Source organism: Pogoniulus pusillus, chromosome 21, assembly GCF_015220805.1.
Source record: "Pogoniulus pusillus isolate bPogPus1 chromosome 21, bPogPus1.pri, whole genome shotgun sequence".
In the NCBI taxonomy this organism is placed as follows: domain Eukaryota; kingdom Metazoa; phylum Chordata; class Aves; order Piciformes; family Lybiidae; genus Pogoniulus; species Pogoniulus pusillus.
Window position 1 is genome coordinate 12,981,576 of NC_087284.1, and position 15,999 is coordinate 12,997,574.

At 40.7% G+C, this 15,999-nt stretch overlaps 2 protein-coding genes across 6 annotated transcripts in view; one reads left to right on the forward strand and one right to left on the reverse strand.

The window, feature by feature from the left end:
* The window catches only part of DTNBP1 (dystrobrevin binding protein 1), a 70,141-nt gene extending 60,057 nt beyond the window's left edge, over positions 1–10,084 (forward strand). For all 3 annotated transcript variants that reach the window (XM_064160995.1, XM_064160997.1, XM_064160998.1), the window contains exons 8-10: positions 4,644–4,799; positions 5,651–5,794; positions 9,160–10,084. In XM_064160995.1, the coding sequence (XP_064017065.1) occupies positions 4,644–4,799; positions 5,651–5,794; positions 9,160–9,407 (548 nt within the window). In that variant the 3' untranslated portion in view covers positions 9,408–10,084. The remainder of the gene's footprint in view (positions 1–4,643; positions 4,800–5,650; positions 5,795–9,159) is intronic.
* Positions 10,085–10,742: 658 nt separating this feature from the next.
* Positions 10,743–15,999, reverse strand: part of JARID2 (jumonji and AT-rich interaction domain containing 2) — a 233,472-nt gene continuing 228,215 nt past the window's right edge. For all 3 annotated transcript variants that reach the window (XM_064160992.1, XM_064160994.1, XM_064160993.1), the window contains 2 exons: positions 14,833–14,940; positions 10,743–12,780 (listed from right to left, as the gene is read on the reverse strand). In XM_064160992.1, coding sequence (XP_064017062.1) covers positions 12,604–12,780; positions 14,833–14,940 — 285 coding nt within the window. In that variant the 3' untranslated portion in view covers positions 10,743–12,603. The remainder of the gene's footprint in view (positions 12,781–14,832; positions 14,941–15,999) is intronic.

Here is a 15,999-nt window from a genome sequence, read left to right on the forward strand (position 1 = left end):
TGTAAGAAGAATCATTGTATTGAGGACTAACCTGTGGGCACTGGTTTTTGAAAATACTTAGCTTTCATTGAATTATAAGAGCACAGGGCAGTCTTTAATGACTGGGATTGGCTGATAGAGCTTTCTAGGTCCTGTTGGCTGATAGCAGGTAGGATCCACAGAGATAGAAAATGATGACTGTAGCTTTTTCTCATGCTGAGGTGTTTGGAGAAGTGGAGTTGTCCCCTGAAACTTCCTGATAAGCAGTCACCTGGCTGAAGGAGGTGAGGGCAGTGAGGCATCTCAGCAGAGGTTCATGTACTCAGAGACCGCATCATGTTGGGGTGACCTATTCTAGAGTAGAACCAACTTCTGTGCTGCAATGAGCAGCTTAGGTAAAAATGTAGGAGGCTTGTGAAGAGGAGTGAAAGGTCAAGAAGAGCAGTCCTGAAGAAAATGAGATGTTTGTAGCAAGCAGACATTATGTGGATGAGTGCTACCTCTGCACTTGGGCTTCCGAGGAGGCAGCTGCAAGTTTTACTGTGGCTGCAAGGGAGGTGAGCCATGGCTTGGCCACAGGGTTGCTCCTGGGGATGGTGCAGAAAGCTGTATGTCAGCACTTGAGTTGCCAGTTTTTAAGAAATATCTTGCCTCTGTTTAGCTCTATTCTCTTGAAAGCCATGGCTGGAGTGGAATTGAAGTAATCTCATGACAAGTCCAGTAAGCCTGCATCTAATGGTGAATTAACATTTTCTCTGTAGTCTGGGGTTTTTTTCTGTGTGCAGCAGTGTGATTAAGAAATAGATGTGGTTACTAATTCTAAGGTACAATTTTATGGTGAAAGGAAAAATGCATTCATATTTTAAGTATGTCAGGTCTCAGTGATCTGTAAGAATTTATATATGAATGTGAACAGCCTATGAGGGGTATATGGGTGATATTTTTGTCTGTATTAGGACTGCTTTGATGCTGGTTCTAATCACAGGATCACAGAATTGTCAGGATTGGAAGGAACCCTAAGGATCATCTAGTTCCACCCCCCCTACCATGGGCAGGGATGTCTTCCACTAGATCAGGTTGCTCCAGAGGCCCATCCAGACTGGTATGAAAAACTTCCAGGGATGGGGCTTTCACTTGGGCAACCTGTTCCAGTGTCTCACCACCACTATGATGAAGAACTTCTTCCTAACATCTAATCTAAATCTACCCTCCACTAACTTGGATCCATTCCCCCTAGTCCTATCACAACCTGACATCCTAACAAATCCCTCTTCAACTTTCTTGTAAACCCCCTTCAGATATTGGAAGGCCCCAGTAAGGTCTCCTTAGAGCCTTCTTTTCTCCAAACTGAATAACCCCAACTCTCTCAGCCTGTCCTCATAGGAGAGGTGTTCCAGCACTATGATGATCCTCATAGCCTTTCTCTGGACATGTTCCAGCACATTTATGTCTTCCTTGTAATAAGGGTTCCAGAACTGGACACAGTACTCTAGGTGGGGTCTCACAAGAGCGGTGTAGAAGGGAAGAATCAACTCTCATGACCTGCTGGCCACACTTCTCTTCAGTGTAAAACACACAATTCTGAAAAGCTTAGTAAAAGAAACAGTATCCCCATTTTTCTGTAGTTTCAGGTTTGGCTGTTGGTTTCTTCTTGCTGTCCTTAGCATTTCTGACAACAAACAGAAACCCCACATGTAGCAGTTTGGTTTTGCTTAGCCAAGCAATTTTTATTATATGTGGCAGAGCATGAAATTGTGCAGCAAGGTTCTTGATGTTAACTCTCTGTAACTGGCTTTGGAGGGCAAGCCTGTGACAACCCTTCAACCAGAGTGTTTTGGAATATGCCAGTACAGCAAGCAGCTGTTATCATTTAGCTTTGGCCAGTGAGAGTCTGAGTAGTTAATGGGACATTTTAGGCAAAAAGAGACCGCAATACTAAGAAGTTATCAGTCTCATGTTGTTTGGATACTGCCTCTTTCTGGGGTTAAAAATATCCTGAAGAACCAAGATAGAGTGCAAAAGTGTCAGAATTCATTATGAGAAAACAGGAAATTTCTGTTGTCAGTGAGAGCCTCTGGCTTTCATTATTACAACTGAATAGCATTTCTGACTCACGGTGTTATTAATAGTTGCTCATCATTTAGGACTCTAGTAGAGAAGCTGCTCCAAGGAATGTAGAGAATCATCATACACCAGAGTGTAACTGATAATAAAGATACATTGACTTAAAAACATTTTCCTTATTATACCCTGAAATATGCACTAAGAAAAATATTTCAGCTTATTTACTGATGTTTTCATGGATATTTGGATGTCAGTGCAGTTTTATGGCTCCTTTTGGTGACTATTGCAGCTCAGGTGCTTCTGTAGATGATCTATGACCTTGATGCAGGCAGCTTTTGCCTGGTGTAATAAAACATGTTCTGCATGATGATAATAATGCCCGTAATGGTAAATGCTTTTAATGAATTTCTGTATTCTAAAGTGTCATTAATAGAACATTTTCTGTGGAAGACTGACATGATGCTTGTTCTAGAAAAACTTATGCTCCTTCAGCATTTATCTGTATGCATGTCATATTCTAACTGTCTGCCCTGTGAAAGCCTGGACTTTATTTTTAACTAGCAGTATTTGCTGGAGCATTCCTTAGTGGGTAGGACAACCCAGACCAGCAGCTCTCACTGTCCCTGTCTTTTCCATCAGCAGCTCAGCTAGCAAATTCCTTTTTTAAATGTAAGCAGAGAGCTCATGGTTTAGAAAAATGGACAGAGAACTCTAGAGGGTTCCAGTTTATGTATTCCATCTGAAAAACATGTTTTTAAAAGCATATTCTAATAGTTGCCTGGCAGGAGATAGTACTTCAGTAGCTAACACAGCTTTTTAATCTAGAAGATGTTACTCCTCTCTAAACAGCACAGTGCTTTTCTTAGTATGCCCTCTGGCCAGTTGGCAAATCCGGTAGAGCAAACCAAGAGGGAAGGAGTTCTTCCCTCACTACAAGGACGTAGAGGTGCTGGACTGTGTCCAAAGAAGGGCAGTAAACACTTGCAGAGGGTTCTGTTGGTGTCTTGCCAGCCGCTAAGGCTTCTGATTCTTCCCAGGCTTGACACAGTACTGGGGAAAGGAGATAGATGATCTCTGCCCTTATCCTGGCTCCTCTCGATGATCTGTGTTCCTCCAGGGCTTCCTGTCTTGGTAGGAGAATTTCAGGTGTAGGCAGGATGTCTTGTGATGTGCAGTCTCAGATCGGCTATGCCTTGTGTGGAGGCATTTAGAGCCTGCTCCTGGTGAACTTGGGGCGGTGTAGTTTCCATGCAAACAAATTCACAGCATCAGTTTGTTACTTTTTGGCAGAGCTAGCTTATAGCTTAGTATAGCATGGCAAGATTCAGTAAGGCAGCATACTGCCAGGAGCAGTATGTCAGAAAGCAGCAGGCAACAGCAGGCAAGCGAGCACAAATACAAGAGCAGAGCACGTTGTGTTTACCTGCTCCTCTCTTTTTATCCATACAGCCTGAGACCAATGGGCCTTTGGACATAGAATAGCAAATCAGTATGACAGCGAAGCCTGACCATATTAGGTGAAGCCGTGGGCTTGCTTTACCCAAATTTGGGAATAACACATGCTTTGCACAAGGCAAGCACAAGCCAAGTGTGTTTACCATAGGATGCAAACAGGAGCAAAACAAGTCTGGGCAAGCCAGAGTCCTTAGACCCAGTGGCTCCAGGTTCTTTGTCCTCTTTCCCACAATTGCTTCTCCTCATAGCAAAAGGAGGGAGAGCAGAAAAATGTGTCCGGGCATGCCAGGACATATATAAGCCTATTTTGGCCTATTCAGGCTTACCACGACAAGTCTAATGCTACTCCTGTAGGAGGAAAGAGGAACCGTGGAGATACAGCAGAGGTGTGTGTATAAGCAAACTTGGTTGTCAGTTTGTGTCTGCACAAGGTATGCAAGCTGAGCCTTGTTACTTGGTGGCATTTGTTACTTGGTGGCATTAGTAATTCATGGCAGTTGGCTCTACTTCTTTAGTTTCAGTATCATCATCATCTTTTGGTGCATTTTTTGCTGCTGTATACAGAATGGTCTTGACTCTCATGATGCTGGATATGTACCTGGTAAAAATGTAGGACGCTCTTCAAAGGATTTTTTCAGTCTGTGAAAGCTGACACAATGAGAATCTCCCATGGATATGCACACATGCACATAAGTGTTTGTGTTTATCTGCATAAGCATGCACAAACGTGTATGTTTATGCTTGTATTATGCTGGAAATATGCTGCAGCATTCAAACCCAAAATGCTACTTTTGTGTGTAGTTAGATGTGACAGATGTTTTGGGGCAAAATTCTGAAATCCTGGTTATTGGTGGACAGTGCTTTCGGTTGTTGCTGTTGATACAGTTGGAGAAATCTTCATCTTGCCTCAAGATAAATAGTTATGACATCACTTTAACATGAAGGTTATGCTGCTATTGTATTGCTACCCTCTCAGTTTTAAAATACAGCTGCAAGGCACCGAAGTCTTCTTTGACAACAGCCTTTGCTAACAGCCTGCAGCAACAGTTGCAGAATTGAGCTGCTTCAGTAGCCTTTAAAATCTGAGAGTCAGTGGGAATGTACATACAACATTTTGTTTGTTTGTTTGTTTGTTTTATGCTCAGCTGAGCTAGATGCTGAACATGCCCAGAAGGTTTTGGATATGGAGCATGCCCAGCAGATGAAGCTGAAGGAACGTCAGAAGTTCTTCGAAGAAGCCTTCCAGCAGGACATGGAGCAATACCTTTCTACAGGATACTTGCAGATAGCAGAGAGGCGAGGCAAGTTTTAAAATCCCTTCTATGTAATCCACAGACTCATAACTTGGAGAACACTACTGAGAGATTGGAGTCAGCAGTGGGTTTAATGCTTACAGATGAAACCACTGCAGTTTATAATTTTTTTAAAGTTTATATAAATCATTAAACCATTCATGGTAGTATTTGATCTTCTGCACACAGCAGCTGGGTTTAAATTGAACTTAGTTGTGCTGTCTTGCATGTTTTATCATTCAGGGAAGAAGATGCTCATCCAAATATTCATCTGACTTCTTAATTCCCTTGCCAACTGTCAGTATTACACTGGACAATAAGTACCTTGTAAAAGCCCCATGCTGAGAGAAGATACAGAGCATCAGGCTAGGTTTCACATGTGACTGTTATTTATTAGACTGATTGATGGAATGAGGAAGAATGGTTGCTTTCTGTTAACATTAATCCTTATTTCTGAGTTTTCATGTCCCTTTGTGTATTGACATTTAGTGGTTGCATCTTCCAATGTGTTTGTTTTCTTCAGAAATATTTCTAGTTGAGAGAACTGGAACAGAGTGTTACAAAATGGAAAGTTTCAGTCTTTGCCCCTGAAGCCCAGCCTAGCATGTTTCTGAGAGTGCTGTTGCTAAAAATGTTTTGTCTTACAGAACCAGTAATGGACATTAGTTTTACAACAAAGATTGCACAGAGTACTCTTGGATGAGGGCTGAGGTTGCTGCTGAGCCGCTCCTGTGGGTGTGCTCCTTCCAGTTCTAAGTTTGGTACAAATACATAGAACTATAGCAGCAATTGAAGCCTTTATAGGCAGCAGCACCGTGTCCTTGACTATCAGATTGCTCATTGCACTATTTTTACTGCAGAACCAATTGGAAGTATGTCTTCCATGGAGGTGAACGTGGACATGCTGGAGCAGATGGACCTGATGGACATGTCTGACCAAGAAGCACTTGATGTGTTTTTAAACTCAGGAGGCGAAGACAATAATGTGCTTTCTCCCATGCTGGGTATGGTATTAGTAATTACAGTGTGCTTAGAGACAAGTGATACATCACTGGAATTGTTCTAATTGTGATGCCTGACATTATCTCATAAAACATTGCTCACAGGTTGAACGGTTTCATTAGTGGTTTTCAAAACATTAGCATTTAGTTTGCAGTACAGGAGAGCTTGCTGTAAAACTGCTTGGTATTTTTGGGTTGTCTCTTTTTCCATCCAGTTACTGAAGCTTCATGTTCTATTTGTCACAGGACAGGTGGGTGATATGTTGCATACTGCTTTTAAGGTGCATTTTTTTCTGGATCAAGTTCATAGAGGGCATTTGAACAAAGAAGAGAACGTTTGTGGGGGTTAGGTTTGTATTTTTAAGGCTGCTTTCCTATAATTTGTCCAGAATCTTTGCATTTTGAACGAAATTCAGACCAGCTCTGCAGCGCAAGATCTTCAGTGAGGGATACTCAGAGTCCATAGAGAGGAAACATTGTAGAAGCTTCTAAATAGCTATTCTGTTACCACAGATCTTCCATGTAGCCTTCTTACTGCTAGTAATGTTAGTTAAATGGGATTAAATTAATCTTTATCCAGAATTTTGTTTGCGTTCTGGTGAGAAAATACAGATTTATGTTTTGGCAAGTAGCAGCATGATGAGGGATCTGATCAGAACAGGAAATTGGTCATGCTGGATCCTTTACCCACCAAGCACATGTGCTTTATTAATTAAAAACTTCAAGTTAGTACCAAAATGGCTTTTCTCACAGAAGCCAGAATAACTTTTGTGGGATGAGATGACTGAACTTGTTTACATGTTCTCGGATTTCTTGTTGGTTGAAATATATTAATACAGTGAAGAAACAAGTGCCCTTTAAATCCTACCAGGTATTCTGGGATACGTAAAGAAAAAGGCTAATATCCTAGGGTAATTTTCTTCCTTCCTATGTGAAGGTGATTATTACCTGCTGTGAATATGGCAAGTAGCAGTATGCACTTGGCTGCTAAAGGTTTTCATGTTTTATTGCAAAACCTAAATTCACAGGACTGGTTTTGAACAGGTGTCCAATTCATGCATTATTAAATCTGATCATTGCCTGAGCATGCAAGTAATTACATACTCTAGGGCTGTGTTCCCCTTGCTGGCAGTTGTTGGGCCAAGAAGTTCCATATCTTAACAAAGTGTGTAACTGGATTATCTAACGAAATCTAGAAACTACTACGTGTGGTTGTTGATTCCTAAATAGGTGTAAACCTGTTGCTGTCTGAAAAAATGTTGCTGTTGTGCTGTAATCAAAGTATTAACAGCATGTGTGCACAGTGCAGATGTATTTCTTATCCATATGCACATCCACTGTATTCAGTGCACCAGTGCTGTAATATTCTAGCACTGTAACCTTAATGCAGAGGTTGGAGAGGCTAGCAGTGAGACTTGAACTCGTCTGCAGCTCCTGCACCTACAGTCTTGTGAATCTGGCTGTTGTGATTCCAGATGATTCATTTCCCCTGCATCAGAAGGGATTTTTGTGTTTGGTTTAAGGCCCTGGCACTCTTGTATCAAGCCAAATAGACAGTAGCCTTCATTGTCTGAAAAATCAGGTGGCTTAAATGCTAACTCTTCATTCTGCCATCAGGGGAGAGCTGGCTTAGTCAGGGCAAGATTGGTTTCACAATTGTCCTGAATGTGACAAAATGCAGCCAAAATATTTTAGTAACTGGCAAGAAGGAAAATCATCTCAAAACATGACAATGTTTTCAAATGTGTCTTGCTATAACTGCTGCCAGCTTATGGGCATTCACTTTACCATATTTCATGATACTTGAGAAGTTGAACTAAAACACATACTTCTGCCATTCCAGAAGACTCTTCTGTGTGTTGTGTAAACGCATGGTGATGTGCACAACATAAAGACAGGTGTCTTTAGAGACATATTACTTGTGTAACTTCTGCTCAACATTAAGTTCAGGTACTGCTCAAGGTAAGCAACTCAGCAGACCCTGCTAGACATCCTGAACTAACACAGCTGGTTCGAGTGGTTGGCTGGTTTCAGTCCAGGCAGGCAGGTTGGCTGTCAAGAGTTGTCAGCTACAACATCCATGTTTATCAACTTGTGTTGATGCTGAAGACGTGATTTCCCCTTGGAGTTCCTGAGTCCCAGAGAGGCTAAAACCATGTCACATACATGGCTTAATTGCTCTTTAAGTCCATAATTGTTTCCAGTAACTGTTAGGTCCAGAATTTAAGGCTGCAGCAAATTAGGGTGAGAAATGTGCCTGAGCAACAGCTAGTGTACTTTGTAGCGCCTAGTACAAGAAGATTCTGTTGCCTCCATTTTCTAGTTACATATTAACTCGAATGTGGGTAAGACACGGGAGAGCAGTCAGAGCAAAGCAGTGGGAATTGCTCTGCAAGGAGCTTTAGGAAGAGTGAGGTGTCCTGTAGCAATCAGCTCATTTCCATCCAGCCGTTTTGAAACCTTATGTAAAATCTCACAGGATTTTAAAGAGTTATTTGGTCACTAAGGTTACTCAGCGCTGAAGCTCAGTGCCCTATGGAAAAACCCTTTTCTGGTGTCATAAGGAAGGAAAAAAAGGGGTTTATTTGGCAGATCAGAGTGCTTAGGTACCTGCCTATTTTATCTACTGCCAGAAAGAGTCCAGAAAATAGAACATGAGATAATTTTGAAATGTCAACTTTCCAGACCACAAGCAAAAACACCATTGCACCAAAGCTGCTTAAAACAAGTCGTCTGGCATAGGGTAAGGAGGAAGTGTAGTCTTAAAATGCCATTGCTGTGCACTTGAGCTCTGATACAGCTTTATGAATGAAAGTTTTTCATGCTGTGAGCAAGAATTTGTTATACTTCCCCATCTAGATTTTCTTAACTGGAGATCACCATCATTAGCTATCTCCTAATTATTGTACTAGATTTTTTTTTGCCCAGGTTTGTATCATTCTGTTGGACACTTTGTCTGGAGGGTGACCCCTGGTTGGCAACAATTGTCAGCACATACTGAAATCGGAAAGAACTTTGTATGAAAGTCAGAGTTAGGAGGAATAAGTGTAACAGGCAAGCTGGACATCAGCTATGTCTCTGAATATTCAGGACTTAACACTCCTGCAATCTTACCTTATATGGTCTCCAATGGTATGTTAGAGGCATACACACCATCGGAATCAGATTAAACCAGCCTGTGGCTTCTAAAAAGCCAAAAGGCAGTGTTACGGCAGTGTTTGTGTTTTAGGAGTGTTTTTTAATTGTGGTTTGCAGGAGACAGAGCCTGAATGCAACTCATTAATTTGTGTTGAGCTCAGCTAATACACTGATTTCTGAGTTAATTAGCTGAGCCACAGCTTGATTGTCATTCTTTTTCCAACTACAAGGGCCCGACTCCAACACCTACGTGAATGAGATAAGTCTTCAGGTTCCAAGCCAGTCTGAATTACGACAGAAACTGTCTTCGCTGTCATCAACCTGTACTGATTCTGCCAGCCAAGAAGCAAGTGAAGGAGAGTCTCCAGTTATTCAGTCTGATGAAGAGGAAGTTCAAGTGGACACTGCTCTTGCTGCTGTAACTGAAAGAAAGGGTGCTTCAGATGTTAGCGATGAAAGTGACTCTCAAACTCTGTGAATCTTAAACCCATATCCTTTAAGAGCGATTTCTGAATGAATGATCAAGTGAATGAAGAGCTTGCCTGTGTAACAGTTTCCTAACCAAGCAGAACAGCCAGATCTTTCTACTGAGTAATACTGCCTTTTTACCAAATTGCCAGTCGGGTGGAGGTTGGTTTTTTAAAACAAAACAAAAATTGCCTAAAGCACACACACTTTACCAGTAGTCTTGGGGCTCATGGGAGCAGTAAAACTGTTGTATATACTATGTATAAGAGAATTAAAGGGGAAAGATACAAGTTACTTTGACTACTAACCTTTAAATGGCTGAAATATTTAGACTGGATGTGTAATACTGAACCCAAATTGTTTCTTGCATGTTAAAGCTGCCACAACTGAAGATTTAGGATCCAAACCAAAATGAAATTATTTTCTACTCTTTACTACCTACTGTCTGCCTACTGCCTTTGTCTACTAATGCAGCAGTGTCTATTCTCACACTTCTTATCCAGGACCAACTTAGTTATCATAGGTCTTAGTGTTTAAGGAAACAAACAAACAAACAAAAACAACCCAAGAAAGTGAAAGGGAGGAGAGAGATGCATATCAAAATGTTACACTCCTCACGGAGAAGATATCTTAGCATTGTATAAACTTACTCCTCTTTCAAGATAAAATAAAGTATTTCTATCGCAACCATGTCTTTTACTTGATTACTGCAATGTTTTATCTGTGACAGTGAAGAGAGGAGACTAATTCAGCAATCAGAAAAAGCATGGTTATTTATACCGAGCAGCAGTGTAATTTACTGCTCCATGATAACATCTGTTGAGTACACTGATGCAAGCCAGCGCTGTAAGGGAACTAAACCTGGACGAATTATGAATTAAGGGCGTACATTCTATAAACCTTAGGACCTAGTCTTGTCATCCTCTTATTGCCATTTTTTTTTCTATCTCAAATTGCAGTCTGAACTTACCTAACAGCTGTTTCTTGTCAGGTCTCACACTTTATTTGCAGGGATCTGCTCTCCTTTGAGAAGGCTCCTGGCTCCTGCTCCTTATGCATGAGGGAAGGAATGTAATCAGAAAGAGCGTAAGTAAAAGAATAAGTTGTGCTGCAGATCCCTTCCAAAGACCTGCCCTAGCAAATCCAATGGTCAGGAATGACGTATCTCCCGCTGCTGCCAGCTGGGAAGTGTCCTGTTTCCTTAAGGATTCACTCTCTCTCCCCTCTTTGGGTAATGAAAGCTATGAATAGATATTTACTATTTACAGAGGTATCTGTGGAAAGTAGTGGGTTTTTTTTTGAAGGAGCTGACTTTTCTCTCACTTTCCAGAAGACAGACAAAATGTCCAAAAAAGTTTTGTTTTTTTTATTAAACCTCGTAGTACAAATCTGGAAAGTAAACAAAAAACTGGCAATAAACAACATGAAGTCTTTCCTTGCAAGGAAAGAGAGCAGAGCAGCGCTAATAAATTAAATGTCAAACTGTAAGCCATAGTCAGAAGTTTACTGTCAAGAGGGAAAAGTACACAGCAAGGCCATAAAAACCAGACAACCACATTTGAAAACACTTGACTCTGTTTATGTTATTGTTAAATATTCCAAAACAGTTCAGTCTTCTGCAACAACAACCAACAAATTGTATTATAGGACTTTCCTGACAGTCACCACTGGCAAGCTCAGTGCAATATGGGTAGCTATGGTATTGTTGAATTCAATTACGAAACAAAACAGTTTGTGAAAACATTTTCCCTTTTTTATTCCACACATACTGTACACGCAACCAGAAAAGGGCAACAGCTACTCCATTATTATTTTTTGTTGTTGTTCAGTGATGTAAGCAGCACTTATAAATGTTACAAGAAAAACCCTGTAAGCATCCAATCCAACCGATGAAGAAAGTGAAACGTAAGGCTTTTCTTCATCTCGTCTCTTTGCCATCCCTCCCCCCACCCCAAGAAAAGGCTCAAGTATTTAAAAAAATTTACAGGCATATGTACAAAAGGTGTGATTTTTTTTTTGTTTGTTTTGTTTCTTTTTTTTTTTTTGTTACAACATGAAGAGAAAAAAAATAGACAAGAATAAAGCAAATGCATTTTCACATTCAAAAGAAACAACGCAGACCTGCTAGTGGCTCTAAATGTGATCCGAGAATGAGACAAATTCAAAACAAATTAATGCTTGACTGTGTAAAGGTGTGAAAAACAGCAGTGGAATGGAAATGGAATGTTAGAAAGATTGCACGTCTATGACAAAAGAAGCACTTATGGCTTCAATCACTTCTTTTCTTTTTCTTTTTTTTTCTTTTTTTTTTCCTTTTTTTTTTTTTTCTTTTTTTCCTTTTTTTTTTAAGGATGCTATTGAAGGGTTTTTTGATAAAGTAGCCAACAGCACCAAAAAATAACAGAATGGATTTCCTAATGAAATCAGGCACAGTTTTCCCTCACGTGACTCCTCCAGGCAGGCAGTCTTTTTACCTCCCTTTTTTTTTTTTTCTTTTTTTTTTTTTAATTATTATTTTTTCCCCCTCAAAACAGATGCATAGTGATGTGCTGGTAAAAGAGAACATACTCCAAATCTCCTCCTTTTGCCTACAGTTAGGAAACAAAGTCCATCTTCAGCTGCCATAACCTCCCAAAGAAAGCGTGTATCCTCCAATTTAAAAAATTACAAAACTCGTCTTGCTGTGACAGAAGAAAAGACAGCCAAAAGTAAAGCAATTTCTTTCAAGTTATTGGGGTTTTTTTTCTGTCTCCTATCCCTTTTCTCTCTAGAAAAAATCTGCTCACATGACTGGAGAACAAATTAGAAAACACATCAAACTTGTAACTATTCCAAAAAATGGGTTAAAAGCCTTTTTTTTCCCCCCAGTTACCAAAAAGGCTTTTTGTTTGTTGGTTTGTTTTTTCTTCCCCCAGCCATAAGGACAATACAAATTAGTATTTCATCAGCCCCTTGCCCCTGTCAAACAGTGACCAGGCGGCAGTTGTAAAAAATCAGACTGCTGTATCTACCTAGTCTAAGTACAAAAAAAAATTCAACAGTTTTTAATGCTAAAACAAAATTAGTTCTCTAAAACCAGAAGAAAATCTTCTTTAGAGCTAGTGCAAAGACAGCTTGTATTCTACAGCAAGTACTCCAAACTATGGGATAATAATTACAAAAAATATATATAAATTGACAAAAGGAGAGTGTTGGCATCTTCAGGATTAACTTGAAGCACTTTTGGATGAACTGGAGGATGAAAGCCTAGATGATGGCACGTCAACTGTTGCTCTCTTACGAGGTCCTCTTTTTGGTGTGGGCTTGCTGATACAGTTCTCAATGCTGCCATTTTTACCAGATACTTTTCCACAGATTTGATTGACTAAACTGATTATTTGTTCCTGTTTAGGAAATGAGACAAACAAAACAAATTAATTAGCATCTGCTCTTTTTTCCAGACCCTGTTGACAGACAGAGATACAGTGCCATCTTTTTTCACTGAAACACCTAACTGGGGTGGGTGGGGTGAGAAATCCTATGGATTTGCAAACCAAAGAGAAGCTTCGCTCATAGGAGACAGGAGTTTTGTAAAAAGCCCTGTGCAGTGCTTCAAATATTGCTGTTGGCGAAGTTCTCCCCCTCCAAACTTGCAAGACAGTAATCAGCAGAACTAGAAATGTCTAAGCTGCGGCCACTAAGCCTGAACAGAGAAGCTGGACTGCAAGGCTACATCAGAAACATGCTTCAGCTGCGACTGAAAATCCACTGCCAAAGAGGGTAGTAAATGCCACAGATGTAAGCCTACAGTAACACTGCTTAGAATTTACTATTTACTCAATATTTCTTTTATATTGAAGGGGGGAAAAAATCACTTTTTTCATTGTGCCACTGTTGAGGATGAAATTGTTAATTTAATGCCTTTTAGGATCTCTGAGGCCACACAGGGAAAGGGCTATAGGTTCGTGGCTCTGTGATCAGCCAGAGACAGGAGTCCTTGAGCTGCACATTCAAAGTGTCTCAGCTCCAAAACTGCTCTCATTCCATTGGATTCAGGCGTTTGCTGAAATCTGGGGTGTTGGGGAGAGATTTTTCTGAGCTGGCTATCCTGTCCTGGTACAAATGGTGAGAAGCCTTGCTCCACAAAGCTGAAACAGCATCTTAATTATCTAACAATTAAATAGATTTAGCAAGTGGCATTTGAGATGCGCATTATCGCTCTCTCTGTTCACAGCCCTCAAAAATACCTCTGGAGTAACAGCCAGGTGTGCACTTAGCACCAAAGGATAGGTTTTCTTGCCCTTCCCAGTACTACCTAAAATACCTACTTTGCACTTAGTTACAATTGTCTCATTCTGGTGGTAAGAGCAGCTTTGAAAACCTCAACAGAATTAACAGATCTGTGAAAACACAGGATGTAAGGGGCTGGGCAAACTCGGGAGTAACTTCCTCAAACACTTGGGCATTTTTCACATTCACATTCCAAAGGCACTTTCAGTGTTCCCTGCCTGTACTTATTTGTATCTCCCGTACCTGATCATAGAATCCTAGTATCATTTTGGTTGGAAAAGACCTTTCAGATCCATTTTCCAACTCTTACCAAGTCTGGCACTAACCCATGCCCCTTAGCACTACATCTTTTTGTCTCTGAAGTATCTCCAGAGAGTTCATGCCAGCGTTTGAGAACCCTTTCAGTGAAAATATTTCTAACACCAGAACAGAGGCCACAGTTAAAAATAAATGAAACAACAAGGTCATAGTCTCACATTTTGAGGGTTTTTCCCCACCTCCTCACCCCTATGCATATGCATCAAAAACTGCAGAGAGGCCCATTTCGCAAAGCTACTTCTACCAGCACTTCTCTGCAAGAGCCTATTTTGTAATTCACTATCCACAGTTTGGGCTACTGCTCCCCTTCTCTCTATGGATGAACAGAACTGTCTGTGCCAGTGAGGGGCAGTATCTGACTGTACAGCAGTGCACAATTAGGCCGGGTGCCAGGCATAGTCCTAAGTCACCAATTTGCGTTTTTGTCATTTTTCAGAGTCACATTTGTGTGATGCCATTACTGGACCTTTCATCCACAAGTTTGCCTTAAAGAAAGTTCAGTCTGGACTGGTGTAAGTCAGCATAACCTTTCAGCTTTTGCCAGAGAGAAGTTATCCTAAAGCACAGAAGTTACCATAAATTTAAACCAGTAAAAAGCACAGCCTCATATTCTGCAGCATCTCAAAGCAACAAATGGTAATACAGTCACACAGGACATGCTTTAGATTCAATTGCTATAATCATCTTTCCATTTCTTTTACTTTGAGCATAATAAAGCACCTTCTTCCCACAGCAGAAAAACCCAAGCAGTGTCTCCTGAGACCCTGGTAGGACAGAAGCAGAGTTAAGGCTCCTCCAAGCTGTCAGTACCAAAGCTCAGTGACATCCCAAAGTTGCACGGTACAGACCTCATCGTAACGGTACATCATTTTCAGTCCCCGACAAGACTTCTGTTTTTCCACATGCCGCAGGGCACACTCCAAGCAAAAGACAACATTTTCATTCTCCTGCACCACCTACAAAAACAGGGGAAGAAAAGTACCATCAGCTCCAAACTGCAGCACATTGTGCACAGTGTTGAATTCTTGTCTGAATCACTAAATCTCTATTTTCACTACAAGCTAGTGAAGCGAGGCTTAAAAAAAGGAAGTGTGTACCCATTTTGGGTGCTAATCTGGGCAAATACTTCCAAACTTAAAAAACCCCAGCACTAGTAATGAAAAGCAAATCCAAATAATGACATGTGCACAAGGTGTGGTTATTGGTAGCTACAGCCTAAAGATTTCCTGAAAGCAGCTGTTTACCATTACTTCTAAACACTGTCTTGACTAAGCTTGGCCCCAGGATTCGTCCCTCAGCCACTATCTCGTTCAACAGAGGTCACTTTTGTTCAGCTGGCCACCTGCCAATCCTACATGTTCTGCATGGAATCTAACAACTGAGATGACTTTTTGTCCCTTACTGCTGTTAAGAGTGATAAGGGCAAGTCCTTCCCTCTATTACAATTACTCCATAGTGGATGAACCAGAATTAAGAGAGTTTGGTTGAGTGATTTAAAAGTAAACTCATTTTAAAGTTATTTCAAACTAGTGCTGCTTAAACAGTGGTCTAAGAGCTGCATAACACTTGGTTCTCTCCTAGCAGCTACAGTTGCTCATTTAACAGTTATCTTGCATTTCCATCAAAAATCTTAACATTTGTAACCAAAGCAGCCCAAAAGATGACAGAAAAAAGGGCTGAATATAGATACACGCACTGTATTATATTTAGTGTATGATCATGGAATTCAGTTGCCCTTAAGATTGTGCAAGGAGCTTTGAGTGTGGTTGACAAAATTGCTGGATTTCTAGGTGTTCTGCAGACAGCCAGAAACCTGAAATGTCACCACACTACAAGCCAGCAGGCAACTATTTCTGAAAAGAGGAAGCTTATGGGCATGACTTCTCTATTTTTGAATAGACAGGCTGGTAAACCATCCTCTCTTAAGAGGAAACACCTACCCTGCAATTTGGTTTGTAGGAAATTGCCACAGTACAGGCTATAGCTGCATGCCTAAACCTCGGGGCATGTATTTG